Raw genomic sequence first — 20,609 nt, forward strand, 5'->3', positions numbered from 1 at the left:
TTTATAATTAGTAATTCTAACAATATATGACATCATATACTAGACTGCCTTGTATAATGTGCCAAATCCTATTAAATTCAATCCCCAATGAACTTCCTTCTTCCCTAGTGAGTAATTACCAGGTATCAAATATTTTCCAGAACTGTTGAGCCTACAGTAGGTGCCATGTCTGCAGAGGATATTCTGTGGGTCACGTGCCGTACTTGCGGCCCTATTCATAACAGAGCCGGTGGGGCCCTGTACAATTATCAGTGAGGGGTACAGAGGTCAGACCCCCCCACAATCTCCTACTTTACCTCATCCTGTGGATAGGGGAAAAGTGAATTTTTCCTGGAATACCTCTTTAACTTTGTATATTAGTAAACTTAATGTTTCAACTAGGCATTTATAATATAATTTGTAATTCTAACCATATATGACATCATATACTAGACTGCCTTGTATAATGTGCCAAATCCTATTAAATTCAATCCCCAATGAGCTTCCTTCTTCCCCTAGTGAGTAATTACCAGGGATCCAATATTTTCCAGAACTGTTGAGCCTACAGTAGGTCTGCAGAGGATATTCTACTTGGCATGGCTACAACAGCTTGTTGCTTCTCCTGGTCTGTAGGATATCTGCAGAGGGTAATGAATGAGGCATGGCTACAGCTGCAGTAGCCAGCTTAACTGTTTTAAGGCCAACTGGTGTTGAAAAGCCATACAAATTTGTGAACTAATTAAGTTAAAGGAAAAAAAAAAAGTTTTCCTGTTCTTATCAGCTGCTGTATGCCCTGCAGAAAGTAGTGTTTTCTTTCCAGTCTGGCATGGTGCTTCCTGCTGCCACCTCTATCTGTGAAAGGGACTGTCCAGAGCAGTAGCAAATCCCCATAGAAAACTTCATAGAAAAAGTGGTCTGGATATTTCCTGTCATGGACAGAGGTGGCAGCAGAGAGCAACATTTTGTGCTGGAAAAAATACACCACTTCCTGCAAAGCATATAGCAGCTCATAACTACTGAAAGGCTTGATATTTTTTAAATAGAAGTAATTTACAAATCTTTATAACTTTCTGATACCAGTTGATTTAAAAACTTTTTCGTTCCCGTCCGGAGTACCCCCTTTAAATCACTACATCTTGCAGCGCTGCACTACAGGTCAATATCACACACCATATCTTGAAGATAGAATTCCAGAGGGGAATTAGCTGTCTCTAGGGGTGGGTGGCAAGATGGTCAAGTCAGCAGCCAAAATGTAGTTTTCCGGGCTGCTGTATAGCCACAGTACCATATTACTGCAACTAAAAAAGATACGTGGCTAGTTTTTCTTTCTAATAATTTTCTAGGATAAAACAAAGTTTCAAAGCACTATCCTTGGCATGTGAATAAATGTGCCTTTTTTTCTATATCATTTGTGAGTTTGATGTAGACCACATCATGTAGATCTCAGCTTGCTGTTTATTTTTCTTTTTATCTCATCATTAGATGTCTTTTATGTTCCTTTGATCTTACATTTAAGGACAAAAGTACATGACTTTTCTTCTTAATATATTGATGAATGTGCTTCGCAGGCGTATTTTACCTTAACAAATCAATATTGCAGAGAAGCTGATGTGCCATCAATGTATAATAAGAGACATAACATATTCTGGTGACATATTCACTGCTCTCGGTATTGTTTCCATGGAAACTGCTAAATAACAAGTACATAAAAGATTTTAGTATTGAGAGTTCCTAATATTATGCCACCAGTGACTGTAATACATATAAATAGACAGGTGTAATAGGAATGCCAGGCAACAAGCCCATAGAGGTCATACTGCAATTCCCAGAGAGGCGACAATTAGCAGTATTGGATTCTAAACTTGTAATATCTTCTGCTAACTTCTGAAACTAACAGCCGTAACTGATTAACCATGAGAATATTGTAAGGCATGATAAGAAAAATATAAATAATAATAATAATAATAATAATAATAATTATTATTATTATTATTATTATTATTATTATTATTATTATTTTTCAAGCTATTTAAATTTGAAATGCTCATTGAACCTCTCCCTTCAGGAGAGGGGGCACAATAACGATTGGCTCCATTACCCCCCTACAAAGGCAATGCATTGTAAGCAAACAAAAGAGTGTAAAATTGGTCCAAGATTATGGAACTTGCAAATTGGGATAAAACCAACACTTGCGTAATGGGTGAAAAATGCTAGGGTCATAGTGTGTGACTTTTAGATGGATTTACATTGTCTTTAGTACTCTAAAACGGAGTGGGAGGGGCAGATTTATTCAAAAGTCAATGGGCCACATGTATCATCCGGCGAACGGATGATTTTCGGCGGAAAGTGCCGATTTGCGTATTTTTTTATACGCAAATGGCCGATCTGCGAATAAAATATTCACAAATCGGCACTTTCCGCCGAGTACGCCAGGGGGGCGGAAAGGGGGCGTGTAGTGGGCGGAACGGAGGGCGCAGACTCAGAGTCCGCACGATTTACCATCCGTTCCGCCCAAATGTACGCCGAAAACCTACTCCAGTCCTCAGCTGGCGTAGGTTTTCGGCGGTGTGCACGGGATTTATGTAGAGGCAGTCCGCTTCTACATAAATCTCCGTAGTGCCGGAGCTGCGGGGGCATTTATAAGTCCGGCGTAAAAAACGCCGGACTTAATAAATGCCCCCCAATGCCTTTTAGTACGTCTATTGAATCCAATGAGACAATGGCCTTAGAAAATACCCCCCCCCCCCCCCCCCCCCCCACACACACACACACACACACACACACACACACCTCATATGCCTTACTTCAGAAGAATTCTCTTTAAAGGGTTTTTTTGTGATTGGAAAAAAATAGCTAATTTCTTCCAAACTGTGCCACTCTTTTCCTCAGTTTTTGGGTGGTATTGCAGCTCAGTATTTAAGTAAATGGTGGAGAATTGTAATACCAGGACCAGCAGCTATGTTTTGTTCTTTCTGGATAACTCCTTTAAGCTCATCCCAACATAAAGTTCCATAAGTTCTTTCATCCCTCTTACCATGTAATTTCTTGGCCTCAAATTAATTTTCATACATTAATTTAAGACGTTATGGGAACATAGCCTTAGGCCGCATTCACATGTTCCGTGGAAGGCCTGTAACAGAGTCCCCTCCCCCGTCCGGACAGCACTGTGTCATATTCATACAGTTCCCCCACTCCCAGCGTCTTATGACAGATGCTGCCTGGACGGGGTCTAGGGTTTAAATCACACAGAACGTGTGAATACGGCCTTACCCTTTTATAGTACATATCTAGAAACCAGCCTTGTATCCACTTGCATTAAACCCAGACCTTTTTGTTTGTTTTGTTTGTTTGTTTTGGATTCCAATTTGGATACAAATTCTCCAAGTAGAAGTACGTTCCATTACATGCCATATTATGATCGGCACACTTTAGTAGGCGTAATAAAATAACATTTCGGAGAGTGTCTGTATAGATGCTGAAGGCAGGGAGGTAGTTGAGGTTCTTAGCTCTACTTTATGGGAGCAGGAGTCAAATCCAAACAACCAAAGATTAAACAGAACACACTACCTGAATGAAGACAGATTGTCATCTCCACAATTTACTGCATAATGCTTTATTGTTAAGAAGTGTGACTGAGAAAAAAAGAGAGAGGCAGACAGGAGGAGAAATTCTCTAGTTAGTGAATACGTGACATTGAGTAAATTTGCTAGATTTGCATTTCCACATGAATGCTCATAACATGCCTCAATGCTTTGCAAGATCATGACTAGGGGATTATATATGGTATAGAGTTATATCTAGATATCTGTACATTGTTTCCAAATATTTATGTGCTGTTACCTTACCGAATTATGAGATGTTACTAAAGGAATTCTACTGTGAAAACATTTATGCTGCGAATAATAGCATCTTTTTCTAGCTAATTCTCTAGTGGTATATTCTATATTCAACTGGATTATTGAACCAATCAGAGTCCCCTAAATTGCACACAGCTACATGTACTTCTTATTCTTTCTATTTTAAGAGTGGTGCTGGAGCTGGGCTGTTTGCCCGTATTAGGGTAGGTTCACACTGCGGAATGAGCCTGGATAAGTTCCGGCGGATTCCGTGGCTCGTACCTATTCACGGTGGCGCGTATATCTGCCGGCTCCATAGACACCATTCTATGGCCGGGCCAATTCTGCATTCTGATGAAAGAATAAACATTCAGTTCTTTCGGCGGAATGCAGAATGCACTTAGCCATAGAATGGTGTCTGTAGGATGGGCGGAGAGTCGCATGGCCGTGAGCCCGTACTAGCACTGAGACCCGCCGGAATTTATCTTCACGAATTCCGTAGTGTGAACCTACCCTAATACACATAAGGCTTCCTTTCCCTCCTCCTGTGTCCAATCACAGCTAGGTATGAGCGAACCAAACAGCCCAAACTCGACCATAAAGTTTGGGTCAAGCAAAAGTTCGGGCAGCAGTTTGGTCATTTCAACAAAATGGCACTGGCTACATTGCAGAGCAGAAAATCAGGAAGAAGGAGAGAACACATGACCAGGACATCTGGTGACGGCAAGAACTCCCCATAGCCAATCAGGAGACATATAGGGGGGGTATGTCACAGGCTGTATATAAGGTGGGAGCCATCTGGGCAGTGGCTATTTCCAGCTTGGGAGAATACAATGTGCACAGCAGCAGGCACCTGAGCCTCATCTCCTCATTCAGCATCTTTTCAGTTGACAGCAATGGACAGAGATGAACAGGCAGAGAGAGATAAGGAAGAAAATATCTTAGGAATCACATTGGCATTAATTGGAGCGAAGTTGTTTGAAACCTATTATTGTATCAGAGCCTGGAGTCTAATATTATGTTGGGAGATTTATCAAGCCTATAGGCTTGATTCATGGTTCCCTGGCAGCCCTAGGGCTGCATCCAACTTCGCCAGGCAGCGGGAGTTAAATGCCAAGAAACATTTGAAAAGTTCACACATTCCTACAACTGATGTTTTGGACTATTTGTCCACAAATTGACAAATTACGACTGTATGATTCTGCTTTATGCGCAGCCAAGGCCACCCAATGTGTTTCATAAACTTCCAGTTGCTACAAATAGCCAGAAAAAACCTCCACTCCACCACGAGGTATTGTAGGGTGCAGGTCCAATGTAACCATATATCAGTATGTATGATAAAATGATTTATTTTAAAACAATTGTTAAAATGCGACACGCGTTTCCAAACTGCTCTGGTTTCTTTTTTCTAAGTGTCATCTGCCATCTGTTTTTCCCACCATTGTCTAACTTACCTGTGTTTGCAGCCCAACTGCTGCCATCACTGCTATGATTTAAAGGGGTTATCTACATAAGAGCAAAAAAATTAATTGCTAGCTGCTCTTACTCACCAAGTCCCCCTGAGTATTTTAAGCTATCTACTGTCTTTCTAGCTGCAGCCATTCCTGAGTTATACGTTTTTGTAAAAGCTGATCTGATAACTACATTTCCCATCATGCATCTCCCGTATTGGCACATTTGCATACTCGCCCCCTTAGCTTTCTTTCCTGCCCACTGCTGTCATTACTATTGCATAGTAAACTCAGGTCTGTTTTTTCCCTGATTTTGCATCACACCACCCTAATATGTACTCCATACTAGCTGCTGATGTAACAGAGCTGATGCGCGCATTGTGTACATGTAGATATGTGGGGCAAAACAGGCATCTGTTTATCGGGGTAGGGGGTGTGGTGTAGGTTTAGATCTCTGCTTGCTGACTGTGAATGAAAACATTCTAGCTCCATCATGATTCTAACAATATCCATAACACTTTCAATATGCAGAGCTGTGGCACAAAGACAGGTACATACTGTATGCCTTTATTCACTGACAGCAAGCGGAGATAGAACTATAACTTTTCGTATTACAGAAACCTAGGTTTAGAGACACATGTAAGTACATGGAAGCAGCACAGGTGCATGGAGATGATGCAGATAATGTCTCCTGGGGGTCGGGTTATCAAGTGAACAGATAGCTGGCCCCTCCCCCAGAGAAAAGATCACATGTCCTGTGACTACAAAGGTAGGGGGGAGAGGGAGCTGAGCGTGGTCAGAGTGGACCCAGAGTAGAGGATTTTAGATATCTAGAGCGGATAAGAATGAGAAACAAACTGGAAAATGGTGCAAGATAGGTTATACACGTATATTAGACATAGGTAGGTAGGTAGACATAGGTATTGGGAAGGGGGATTGTTTAGAATATTGTTTTAGTTACCTGGATAACCCTTTTAAGTTAACGGGACTAGTGGAAAGTAACACGGATCATTGCTCTGTAGGAAAAACAGTAAGGCATATGCTATACTACTGCTGCACCACTAAAGCGAAGTGACAAACTAATCAGAAAGTGATGGTGTATTTTATTGATTACTTTATGAGATGTTAACAGCCTTTTAAAAATTATTATTTATGAATGATTATTATGTGATGTTGCTCTTATGTCTTAAAAAAAAAAGTAATAGCACTACTTTTCTTTAACAGAATATTGAAGGAGAATATTTTTGTCATTTTTGTATAATTTTTTTTTTTTTCAGTTCCTCCAGCTATCCTATTCCAGCAAAGATCCTTTAATGCAACCGCAGATAGGCAAGAGGATATTACTATATTTTGCAGGGCCACCGGATCTCCCAAACCTCACATCAGCTGGCACAGGTAAATCCCATTTCCGAATATGCTGAACAATCAAATGGACATTTTCTCTTATTTACTGCCTCCATGTCTACTGCCAATCAAAACTGTGTGTATGTGTCTGTGGGGAGGGTTACGGCATAGAAGGCATATACAAGTGAGCAAGGAGGCGTTGAATAACATGATATAGGCAGGCTTACTCTGGACTCTTGCTGTACTAGGGAAACCCCCTGGGCATTTGATGTTCATTTACAGATTAAGGCTATGTTCACACAACGTATGAGACCAGCCGTTCCGTGACCCCGGCCAGGTAATCTTTCCGGCTGCAGAGCTCTGATGCGGGCGCATCAGCACGCGCCCGCCCTCATCAGAGCTTACCATAGCCCACAGTGAAGCGAGCGTCCGGAGCCGCTCGCCTCACTGTGTGAACTGACAGGGCTTTCTAACCTGTCAGTTTTTTCCAGCACCGTGCGGGATCCCGGCCGGATCCCATTGCACATAAGGCTTTGTAACGCACCGCAAAACTACGGCCGTAGTTCTGTAGCGAGAACAACGGCCATAGTTTTACGTAGTGTGAACATATGTTCACACTACGTAAAAGTACGGCCGTTGTTGCCATCGGCAATAACGCCCATAGTTTGTGCGATGTGTAACATAGCCTATCTTCTATGGGATCCCGGCCGGAGTGCATACACATTGTACACGCTCCGGCCGGGATCCCATACGGGGCCGCAAATAACTGACAAAACTGACATGAATTGACCTGTCAGTTCACACAATGAACCCTGCTGCCAAAAGATCATCCGGCTGGTACTGCAGCCGGATGATCTTTACTGCCACTGTATTCCCTGCTGCTCACATGGAGCGTGTCAGTTTCTGGCGGCCCTGCTAGGGATCACGGTCGGAGCGTATACTATGGGCGACATGTATCGTACGGATGATTTTCGGTGGAAAGTGCCGATTTGCGTATTTTTTTATTCGCAAATGGCCGATTTGCGAATAAAATATTTGCATATCGGCACTTTCCGCCGAGTACGCCGGGGGGCGGGGAGGGGGTGTGGAGGGGGTATTACTGGGGGCCAGACTCAGAGTCCGTGCGATTTATCATTTTTTCCGCACAAAGATACGCCGAAAACCTACTCCGCTTTTCAGGTTTTTGGCTGTGCGTACCGACGCGCACAGGATTTATGTAGAGGCAGTCCACCTCTACATAAATCTCCGTAGCGCCGGAGATGCGGGGACAATTATAAGTCCGGCGTAAAAAACGCCGGACTTACTAAATGTCCCCCTATGTGTATACACTCCATCTGGGATTCCATAGAAGGCAGCACTACGTAAGCTACATAGCAATCACAGCCATTGTTGCAAATATGCAACAACGGCCATGATTACTAGGTAGCTTACGTAGTGTAAACATAGCCTAAAGGCGTGTTCTGGCCATCCCATAAAGAGATAAAATGTTCAAAAAACCCATCCATGCACTCACTGATCCCCCACTGATCGTTTGACACCTTTCTCAACTTTTTACATTGCTCCTAGCCCTGGATCAAAACTTTTTAAAAATGATCCCAATTTTACATCATAGCACCTGGCCAGGAAACTCCATTTCCCAGCATGCATTGCAACTCACGACTGTTGTCACGACTTGGCTGATTTACAGCCCACTCAGTCAGCCAGTGACTGGGGTGGGACACCTCTGCAGTCACTGATTGGCTGAGCAGCCTATCCTTCAGCCGGTGACATAGTGACATCATCACAACTCCGTGGAAAATGTCTTCGGCCAGGGGTCCTGAGGTCGGTCAGGCGGCACATGGGAAAGAGGGAAGAAATAAATAATGGTCATTTTCTCCCCTGTCGCCTCACAAAAGTTTTGTATGGCCAGACTTCTCCTTTAAATAAGTTATATATAAATGATATTCATGTGTCGGGGTCCCGCTGGTCAGCACACACACAATAAATACTTTCTCTAAGACATTTTCTAAGATGAAGGAGTTAAACTGATCCCATATTTTTTGTTGTTTTCATAAACAACTTAGTAAGCCAGACAAGCTTCTTCCAAGCCACATTGAAGCATCTCCTTTTTCTTTCGTCTGCTTAGAAAACATGATATAAATTGAACGTCTCCTTGTCATTTTGTCTCCTCTAGCCCCAGTGGTATTGTAATTTGTGTACTGAGCTCTTGGTCTCCATATCTCCTCTGGATCTGCTGCAATATCCAAATATAACTAGGAGCCTCCAGGCCTCTCTAGTCTGTGAGAGGCCATGACAGCTATCTTCTATGTGTGGTGTGATTTACTGAGATTGACAGTGTCTATTCCAGGGAGAACTAAACACCGCAAGCCCGTTCTTAATATTAGCAGGGAAGAGGTGCATATCAATGATTAGAGTGGAGACGCAGGTAGCTATGTCTTGTCCAAAGCTGCTCCTCTGAAAAATTCATCTTGACACTACATTGATGAAGTGGATGCTGCATTTCATTAAGGACAGCGTGATAAACATTGGACTGTCACCCATTAGAAAGTGATTTGTCAATGACACTTAACCTAAGTTCTATTTAATATGAGAACAATGGGACCAACTAACCCAGAAGAATACAACTACATAATGATAGCGTGATGAGACAAAACACAGTAATGAGGAGGTTCAATTCTGTCTCCTAATGTTGGAATGTATGCTAAAGTCCTTGTAGGTTGTCAGAGCTTCCCGAGGAACTAAGAGACACCATTTATTTTAATATTTCAATTTGTTCTTATTCGTTTTTTTTTTTTTTTTACTTTACTTTAGTTTAAGTCTTTGTTGCCCTCTTATTTTTTTGTCTTTCAATTTCTAGAAAAAAAAGCCCATTTTTTCCATAACATATTAATTGTATATGGACTGGAAGCTACAATATGTAATATCATACCTAGGTGCAACATTATATCAGTGTTTTTTCAAATCAACTGGTGTTAGAAAGTTATATAGATTTTTAATTTACTTCTATTAAAAAATTAAAAATACTTATTAGCTACTGTATGTTCTGCAGGAAGCAGAAGTACATTAAAACTTATATACATGTGTCTATACAATGTATTACCATATCTGTACAGTTCTGCCACCCTGGAAGCTGATAGAAATCCAGGAAGGGAAAAGAAAAAGGCCCCTGTGCAAATCCACATTGTCTCCTGCTCCTTCTGCCATCCCCCCCTAGGAGACAAATCTTCCATGCCTCTGTCTCACATTGTGTGTGTTTCCTGATGATACAGACAGGGGGCAGGGCGTGATGTCACAGGAGGCTTGGCTGGATAACCCAATCCCCTGAGCGATTCACCATCTCTAACCGGCCAGAAGCAGCTGCTACACTAATTTTACTGATTGTGATGGGGGGGGGGGGACTGTGATGATCACATGAGGGAAAGCATTGCATTTTGGAAAATGCCAAACCAGGAAGAACAGAAACACAGAAAAGAGACCCCCCCCCACCCACACACACACACACACACACACACACACACACACACACAAACAAATTGAATTTTGGTAGTTTCAAAACTGGGATAGACAGGTAAGTAATGCCTTATGCTTCTGCAGAAGTTTTATTTTTTTTAACCTCTACTTTGAGTTCCCCTTTAAGTCTGACATAGTGCTCTCTGCTGAGACAGGAACTGTCCAGAGCAGGAGAGATTTTCTATGGGGGTTTGCAGCTGCTTTGGACAGTTCCTGTCTCAGCCAGAGATGGCAGAAGAGAGCACTGTGTCAGACTGAATATAAAACAACATTTCCTGCATGACATACAGCAGCTAATAAGTATTGGAAGACTTGAGATTTTTTTTAATAGAAGTAAATTACAACACTATATAACTTTCTGACACCAGTTGATTTGAAAGAGAAATGTTTTAGCTGGACAACCCCTTTAATACATAGTATTTTGGCCCGTCTTTTTTCAACCAAACACAGCAGTGGATTGAAAACACAAAACTATGCAAATCTTTCCATTATAATGTTGCCCTGTCAGTTCCAATCCTGATTTTAGTTGAAAAAATACTGACCAAAAGACTGACAGAAATACTGTATTTGATCATAGACAAACTGTACAAATGTTTTTCATTATAATTGGTCATTTTATTGGTCGGTTCCAATTCTGATTTTGGCTAGAAATACTGACCACAAATCTATGTCAGAGCGTGGAGAGGTCATGAGAAAAAGTTACAAGGAAATCAGTGAAAGTTTCGGTGACCTTAGCCTTTTTTTTTTTTGGCTATAGATCCAATGATTATTTGTTACATCCAAGAGGGAGAGATAGAGAGATAGATAGCACATAGGATGCAGCAGTACATTGGCAAGCTTATTGTCACTGGGTGCCAGAGAACTTCACCTTGATACAGGGTCTTATTAGATATAAATTGCAGAAATCGCCATTGTAGAAGTGCAACATTTCAGCCGTGTCACAGGGTTGTGACTGCACTGAAACATTACATTGATACGGGTGAATAAATCATTTATGTTCAATGGAATCTGTGAAGCTCTGGGAAAGAAAAGAAAAGAAAGAAAATAGATAGATATGAGATAGAGGATAGATAGATAGAGTTAAACTGGCTCAGTTGCCCCTAGCAACCCCTGGAATCTGATTGGTTGCTAGGGGCAACTGAGACAGTTTCACTTTACACCATGTTAGATAAATCTCCCCCATGGTCTTCACCTTCTCTCTATGCTTTATACTGCTATCTTTATATTATGACTTTTTATTGATGGTTTTCTTTTTAGAAATGGGAGAATGCTCGAAGAAAATGAGAAGTATTCCTTGCGAGAAGACAATACGGAATTAACAATAAAAAATATTATTAACAGTGATGCCGGATCTTATACCTGCAGAGCGACCAACAAAGCGGGATTTACTGAGAAGCTGTCCTTTCTACAAGTGTTTGGTAAGTCTGTTATGTACTACCGCCATCTTTCAGCATGGTTGCTCACTTTAGGAATATTTTTAAAATTACATGGTTATTGTGGGATCAAGAGATATATAACTTACTATTCGAGTACATTCAACAGTACCTTTTTGCAGCAAATTTGTAAGTTACTTCTATTTAAAAATCTATTCCCATCTTCAAGTACTTATCAGCTGTTGTATGTCCTGCAGGACGTGGTGTATTATTTCCAGTCTGACACAGTGCTCTCTGTTGCCACCTCTGTCCATGTCAGGAACTGTCCAGAGCAGTAGCAAATCCCCATAGAAAACCTCTCCTGCTCTGAGCAGTTCCTGACATTGACAGAGGTGGCAGCAGAGAGCACTGTATACCTGGACAAAATACACGACTTCCTGCAGATAATTAGTTTTCTTCCTCCAGAGTACATTTTTAAAGGGGTTGTGCAGGGAGCAGTAGATGGCTCAAGCCTTCTGCTCCCCCAGTCAGTGTAATAGCTACCATAGAGGCAGGATAGGCAGTTGCTATGGGGCCCATGCAGGACAAAAAGGGTTAAGCAGAAGGTAGTCTGCTCCTGCACCTATGTATTTAAACATAAGGGCTTCTAATGGGCCCTTATAGGTAAAGACAGTGGACTGTCATAGGAAGCAGCCATTAGCTCTCCGCTCTGCCAGTCACTCTTGTGGCTGCAGCCAGGATTCTGCCTTTGGCCACAAGAGAGTTTATTTTTGGCCACATCACAGAGCATATATATACACACTCACCGGCCACTTTATTAGGTACACCATGCTAGTAACGGGTTGGACCCCCTTTTGCCTTCAGAACTGCCTCAATTCTTCGTGGCATAGATACAACAAGGTGCTGGAAGCATTCCTCAGAGATTTTGGTCCATATTGACATGATGGCATCACACAGTTGCCGCAGATTTGTCGGCTGCACATGATGCGAATCTCCCGTTCCACCACATCCCAAAGATGCTTTATTAGATTGAGATCTGGTGACTGTGGAGGCCATTGGAGTACAGTGAACTCATTGTCATGTTCAAGAAACCAGTCTGAGATGATTCTAGCTTTATGACATGGCGCATTATCCTGCTGAAAGTAGCCATCAGATGTTGGGTACATTGTGGTCATAAAGGGATGGACATGGTCAGCAACAATACTCAGGTAGGCTGTGGCGTTGCAACGATGCTCAATTGGTACCAAGGGGCCCAAAGAGTGCCAAGAAAATATTCCCCACACCATGACACCACCACCACCAGCCTGAACCGTTGATACAAGGCAGGATGGATCCATGCTTTCATGTTGTTGACGCCAAATTCTGACCCTACCATCCGAATGTCACAGCAGAAATCGAGACTCATCAGACCAGGCAATGTTTTTCCCATCTTTTACTGTCCAATTTCGATGAGCTTGTGCAAATTGTAGCCTCAGTTTCCTGTTCTTAGCTGAAAGGAGTGGCACCCGTTGTGGTCTTCTGCTGCTGTAGCCCATCTGCCTCAAAGTTCGACGTACTGTGCGTTCAGAGATGCTCTTCTGCCTACCTTGGTTGTAACGGTTGGCTATTTGAGTCACTGTTGCCTTTCTATCAGCTCGAACCAGTCTGCCCATTCTCCTCTGACCTCTGGCATCAACAAGGCATTTCCACACACAAAACTGCCGCTCACTGGATGTTTTTTCTTTTTCGGACCATTCTCTATAAACCCTAGAGGTGGTTGTGCGTGAAAATCCCAGTAGATCAGCAGTTTCTGAAATACTCAGACCAGCCCTTCTGGCACCAACAACCATGCCAGGTTCAAAGGCACTCAAATCACCTTTCTTCCCCATACTGATGCTCGGTTTGAACTGGAGGATATTGTCTTGACCATGTTTACATGCCTAAATGCACTGAGTTGCCATCATGTGATTGGCTAATTAGAAATTAAGTGGTAACGTGCAGTTGGACAGGTGTACCTAATAAAGTGGCCGGTGAGTGTATATATATATATATATATATATATATATATATATATATATATAGTACTTTGTGTTGTGCGTAGGGGAGGGTAGCCCCTTAAAATTTTTTGCTATGGGGCCCCGTGAATTCTAGCTACGCCCCTGCCCCCAGTGCTAACGTCCTTTATTTCCACATCTCAGAAGTATACCTTCCAAGGTGGGTTGGGGTATATTCCACACACAATGATCAGACTACACATTCACCACCTCCTGTCTGGGAAGATATACTTTCATGGAAATATTGAAAATTGGCACCAAACAGCTGTCTTTTGCTTCCTGCACAAGATTCTATTGCCGCTGGGAAAATCTGACAGGCATACAACAGGCATAGGCTATATTTGTTATACTCATTTGTTATATCTGGCTGTGCTTTGTGTTGAGTCACACTCTGAACAACTCTGGGTCTGCGCTAACTTTTCGAACACATTTGTATGTGTGACAGAAAGTGGTGCAGAGGGTTTATGATTCATGACTGTGACAATCGGGATAATGGTGTAAATACATTGATAAATCTTTCCCACAATGCCATGCCAAGTACAGAGCCTGAGGAGGCAGTGCACCACACATTCATAAAACATCAAGAGAATATTCCAGCTTCCTGCTCTATAACTTTAAGGCCCTATACCAGTAATAACACAGCATGTAATTTTTGCCCATCTGTAGGTTCTATTCTGAACTCCAACATTGCTAGCTACCATGCTGAGCACTCCCGCATCTGACTGTAAAGCATCAGCAGCAAACATGGCCCTTTGCTGTGTCCCATAGGCATACTATTTAGCAGGGGGCATCACTTTGCTGCTACTGGCATAGTAGAAGCTTTGCAGCAGAAACTTCCTGTTGGATACAGATACCCAGGAGACAGAGCACAGAACTCTTGAGATTTAAATACAGAAGTACTGTTAGAAGATCTTAATAAATCTCATTGAAAAGTTAAAGAATAAAGTAAGCAAGCTGCCATCTCTTTTTTATGTGTTCCTAACACAGTATTTGGTTGTTATAAAGGGGTAAAACATTTTTATGCACAGTCTGTAGGTAGTGTATATAAAAGATAAATTAACAATACCTACCTACCCCTGCTGCACTGACGCTCCCGGTCCCCGCTGTTAGGGATACTTCCTTGTTCCAGGTGATGCTCATCGCTGCAGGAATTGCCCAACTCAGCTAGTCTCTGGGCACATCAGTCACTGGTTAGCAGAGTAGGAAATTTTTGTGGGAACAAATTCTTATCATAAAATAGCTGTGATAAAACCAGGAGCAGCAGGGGATTTGAGGAAGTAAATGTTGCTATGTTGGCATTTTATTTACTACCCCCTGGCATAAAACTCCAGAAAGCCTCTTTGAAACTTGTTGCTGCCCTTTAATGTGTACATGAGCTTGTATTTGCATTGTTTTACTTTAAGTAGTGACAGTTTAGAGCGGCTCTGTACCCACAATCTGTCTCCCCCAAACCTCTTGTACCTTCTAAAAGCTGCTTTTAATCCAAAATCTGTTCTGCGATCCATTCGACAGGTGATGCAGTTATTGTGCTAGAAAACAACTTTTAAACTTGCAGCCCTGTGTCACATTGGTGTGGCCTAGAGTGTGTATGCCATAGGCTTTTAACGTCTCTCCATCCCACCTCATCATTAGGAAAGCCCCCGGGCAGGATTATTCCTATTCATCACCTGAACACTGCACAGATGCCTTAAGGATCCAGCTCATGTGCAGATTTCACACAATAGTAGAAATTGTTCTAGGGGCATTCCTAATGATGAAGAGGGCAGGGAAGAGGGACGGAGGGGTGTCACAATCCTAGGGAATGGGTACTCTAGGCCACGCCAATTTGACACAGCGTTGCAATTTTAAAAGTTGTTTTTTTAGCACAATAACTGCATCACCTGCCGATCAGACACCAGGAAAGATCTTGGATTTAAAGCAGCTATACGAAAGTAAAAGAGGTTTGGGGAGACAGATTGTGGGTACAGAGTTGCTTTAAGGTTCTGTATTGTTTCTTATTTGACATGAATGAGACAGAGTTGTAGTACCTTGCAATGCTGCTACTAATAGTGCAATGGTTCGGGTACAAGTGCTGCTAAACATTGAAGAGGCTGAAGTGCCCCACAAGCACCATAGACCCTATAAACAGCTGATCATGAAGGTACTGGAAACGGGGCTCTGGCTGATCTAAAATAATCTCCTTTCCTTACCATATGATCATTCCTGGAGAAGCCCTTTAAAGCCTGTGACTGTGGGCTTGGCTTGACAGTTTAATTGAAAGAGTGTGGTTAGTAAAGCTATATATTTAAGTGAACAAAGTTTTGTTTACAAGATGTAGGTACTGTATTATGTGATCTCTCCTTAACTTAGGAACCCCACTAAGATTTGATAAAAAAAAAAAAAAAAAAAGCAGACAGATAGATAGGAGATAGATAGATAGAAATAAATAAATAAATAAATAATTGTTTGGCCTCTCATAGTGCTGTCTTACTGTAACTGAATTTACTAATACCCATATTTTTTTTTTTATAAAAATGCAAGAATTTTGAACTTTCAGTACATAAAACCATATAGGTGTTCGCTCCTGATCTCTGAAACAGCTGCTTGTATTGGCCACAGTGCCAATGAAAAATAAAGGGGTTATTTAATTCAGGAAAATCTGAACACAAAATAAATATTGTTGGCTTCCCCATCTTGTGATTATACCTAAGATAAAGTGTTTCATTTAGTGGTGCATTAAAAAAAAAAAAAAACTTCCACTATAGATACCAGCTGATCACCAAAGATTTCTTGTGATCTGCTCATTGTTTGGGTTCCTTTTAAGAATAAAACAGACAACTCCTTTAAAAAATATAATTATTTGTAATTCTATGGCCCTTCACCATTATCACTCCTTCTATTTTACTAAAACAATTAGATCAAGGCAGCAGCTAGGGGCCATCGAGTCAGATGAAAGCCTATGACATTAGTTTTCTAGAACAAGTCATGTACAATTTAGTTTGCTATGACATTTTATGGTCCAATAGAGGGCACTGTTTGCTGCCAGTATCTTAACAATATATTCATTGTTCAGTGTAATATATAGAATATTTGGGTTTTGGAGGCTACATTATAAGGCTATCATGCCATATACCACTAAACATAGTCATACACACACTTAGGGTATAGTATATACTGTTACATACAGTACATTAAAACTGTAAGAGTAAGTTTTTGTAACTGTAAAGCCGCTACCTGTGCTGGGATTGAGACAGTTGTGCTGAGATTTATAAATGTATAATATATTGAAATTATTGTAAGATACTTTATAAAAAATAAATAAACAAATAAAATGTTCCATGTTACAAAATGTTACAAAAGTGACATGTGTGATCACTGCCTAAACTTATAAAAGGATTGCGCTTTTATGAAGAAAAGTAAAGCAGTTATCGTGAAACCTTTTTGAGACCTTTTTAGAATTGCATTGAAAATTCTTGAATTTATGCTTGATTTGTTTTCAGGGTTGTTAAAGAGACCTCTATCAAATGTTTTTAAAAAAGCTGTATTAGATTTGAAAAAAAGGATCATTCCCCAAGTGCAGTGCCATTCTTTCTATGGACTGTGTTTGGTACTGCTGAAGAAATTTTTTTTTAGTGTGTAGTCAATAAGAGTTACCTTTAATTAAAAAAAGAAGTCATAAATTAACTCAAAAGTTTTAATCAGTTGGGGTACTGAAACCCTCACTAATCACCAAAACCAGAAAGAAGAAGTGCTCAGTTGGTCATTTATTATCCTTTCTGTCTCCTCATTGTAAGATGAACCCAAGAATATCATACAATAAGAATATGATTTCTATGGAATCCATCTCCTTCACCAAAGAGACAGCGAGGAGAATTGGTGCCCAGCTAACATTTCTCCACACTTGTTCTAGCGATCATTGGTGAGCTCAGTACCCAGCCCCTGACCAATGCAAACTTTTAGGCCGGGTTCACACAGTGTATGACACCAACCATTCTGTGACACAACCAGTGTCAGTGAGGTTCATCCAGACCGTTACTGCATTACTGGCCGGATGAACTTTATTTTTTAAAATTTGGAATGCAGGCATGTTTCGGTGTGCCCGCATTCCAAATGACCTTAGCTAACAATGTAAAGTGTTGCTAGAGTACTTTACATGTCTGCTCTGTCAGTTTTGTGCAGTCGCTATTCAATGAATAGCTGCTGCACAAAACTGATATGTCAGTTTTTCATGCGGCCTCAAGGAATCCTATGGGATTCCATAAACTTCACTGTTTTGTGAACTTAGCCTTAAAGTGCATTTCATTTTTTTTTTTACCTTCTGTTACTAAAGGCTCCTACTCATAGTAGGTACACAGAAATGTACATTGACAAAGTTCCTACTGCCCATAGCCACCATAGTTTGGTGTTTTTTGTGTCATATTCCTCTGTAGAACCAATGGTTTTAACTAAAAAGCACATATTACAACACACCACATGCTTTAACACAAACTGGAGAAAATATTACAATACTTGTATACAGTAATATAACTAATCTATCTAACTTCTGCCCAACAAGGAAAGCTTTAATATCAGAGCCTACATCTCTGCACTACAATTTTGAATGATTTTTAGTGATATTATCAGGAAGGATTTGGAGCATTCAGATTTAAAATGATATTTTTGGCAGGTGCAGTCAGGTCTAGCTTGTTAGAAAGGTTACCGGACCTGTCAAGGGTGCAGCCATGCAGACTGCAGTTTCCTTATCTAAGCACAGTCCTTTCATTTTACATCATTTTATTCATATTATTACAGTAGGCTAAATTCACCACTTATCTTTTATAAAGTTATATAACTTTGTAATATAAGTTTATTAAAGGATTTATTTTTTTTAACATTTATTCCTTAACTGGTAACACGGCTCATCTGCTGCCACCAGTGGCTGTACTGGAAACTGCAGAGCTGCAGAAGCCCTGGTTCTGGTAAAGTTACATGTTTAGGCCACGTTCACAAAACACAAATTTTCTATTAATCACATTAATTTACATTGTGTTGCAGTCTATGGAATCACAGCCGGAGTGTATACATATAGTATACACTCCAGCTGGGATCCCTACCGGCCGCACCGAAAACTGACATGTCAGCTTTGTGCAGCCACTTTTCATTGAATAGCGGCCAGACAACCCTGACGGCTCTGGCCGCACTTTCCATTGTGTGCAATGGTGAATTGGGATGTGGACGCATCTGTGTCCAAATTCAATAGAATTAAGTTTATCCCGGTCAGTACTGCAGTGCAGTGTTGGAGAGCATTGGAGAAACTGAGCGTTAGAATTAGAATAAAGTAGCCTATGTTAGTAGCACTGCAGTGTATTGTGTACTGTGTAGCAGAGCAAGTACAGATAACTGTATCTTTAGCAGTATGTAGCTGTCCTGGAACCAGGGTATGAGTAGCCCCCCAACACAGCCATTAAAAGCAGCAAAGGGGTCGTGTCACCCATTACTTCTGGCAGTCATTAGTAGGCTATGTTCACACAGCGTCAAAAATATTAAAAAGCGCCTGATTTTCATACTTAAGAAATTGACAGTTTTTGACGCGATTTAAATGACTGCAGAGGCAAAGCATTGAAGCCAATGGGAAGACGGACATCCAGAGCAGAGCGCGCTTAATAGGAGGTAGGGGCCGGCTGCAGTGAGCAGCCTGGCCCTCACTGTTAATAACCCTTTAAATGCCGCGATCGCGGCACGACCACAGCGTTTAAGTGTAAGTGACAGTGGGAGTGCCCTGTCACTTAACTATCGGGACCCCCGCAGTGTGACTGCTCCAAAGCCCCTCCCCCAATAAAAGTTTAAATCACCCCCATTTCCCATTATATAAATAAAACATATAAAAATAAATAAATAAACATATAATATACTGTAGCGTGCGTAGTTGTCCGATCTATTAAAATATAAAAAGTGTCCTTGCGAAAGATTTTTTGTTACAAAGTTAATAAAAAGTGATCACAATGTCCGATCTTCACAAATATGGTATAAATAAAAACTAAAGATCATGGCGGAAAAAATTACACCACATACAGCCCCGTAGATGAAAATATAAAACGTTATAAGCGTCACAATAGGCCCATTTTATTAATAATTAATTGCAATAAAAAGGATTTCATAAATATATATATATATATATATATATATATATATATATATATATATATATAACATTAGAAAATATGTGTAAACCTGCATATGGTTGTGTTCGGACTGACCTATAGAATAATGATATCATGTCACTTTTCCCATATAGTGTATTACGTAGACACAGGAACCCCCCAAATGTTACCATATTGCATCCTTTTTCATGATTTCACCAATTAATATCTTCATAAATAATAATTTTGGGGTTCCATCATACATATTATGGTAGAATCAAAAATGCCATTACAAAGTACAACTATTCCTGTAAAAAACAAGCCCCCACATGGCCCTGTAGATAGAAAACTGAAAGTGCTAGAGCTCTTAGAAGGGGAGGAGGGAAAAAACAAAAAACACAAAAATTATTTTTTGCACGGTCCACTGGGTCATTTTGGGCCTGGTCCTCAAAGGGTTAAACGGAGCTCAAAAGACATTGTGTGAACATAACCTATAAATGTAAAAAAAAAAAAAAAAAATGTAAAAATAAATAAATGTATAATTTCTTTTTGCTGGAATACCCCTTATATTTTGAAATTTTGGGGTATGTTATGATATATCAAAAAGTTGTGCCACATGACAAATTAACCTCTTTTGTATTTAAACCTACGCAACCCCACTGCAGCCACTTAAAATAAATAAATATATATATATATATATATATATATATATTTTTTTTTTTTTTTTTTTAGTTCTTTTAGTTCTTTAAAAGTCCTGAAGGTCCATCTTTTCTTTCATCATGATACGAGTTGATACTTACGGGCTTAGCTTGGAACAGAGATTATATATATCTTATATTGGTAGGAAGCGGCAACAGAATATTTCTAAACAATGCATCATATCCTGAAAGTTAAATATATACACTGAGGTATTGGAAGAAAATAACATTTTGACAGTGATTCTTTTTTTTTCACAAGTGCTTCTTGGAGAAATGTACTATTGCTT

At 40.6% G+C, this 20,609-nt stretch overlaps 1 protein-coding gene across 2 annotated transcripts in view; it reads left to right on the forward strand.

Moving 5' to 3' along the window:
- NCAM2 (neural cell adhesion molecule 2) overlaps window positions 1-20,609 on the forward strand; it is a 328,135-nt gene that overhangs the window by 171,702 nt on the left and 135,824 nt on the right. For both annotated transcript variants that reach the window (XM_069946169.1, XM_069946168.1), the window contains exons 6-7: window positions 6,544-6,661; window positions 11,378-11,538. In XM_069946169.1, the coding sequence (XP_069802270.1) occupies window positions 6,544-6,661; window positions 11,378-11,538 (279 nt within the window). The remainder of the gene's footprint in view (window positions 1-6,543; window positions 6,662-11,377; window positions 11,539-20,609) is intronic.

Source organism: Dendropsophus ebraccatus, chromosome 11, assembly GCF_027789765.1.
Source record: "Dendropsophus ebraccatus isolate aDenEbr1 chromosome 11, aDenEbr1.pat, whole genome shotgun sequence".
Classification (NCBI taxonomy): Eukaryota; Metazoa; Chordata; class Amphibia; order Anura; family Hylidae; genus Dendropsophus; species Dendropsophus ebraccatus.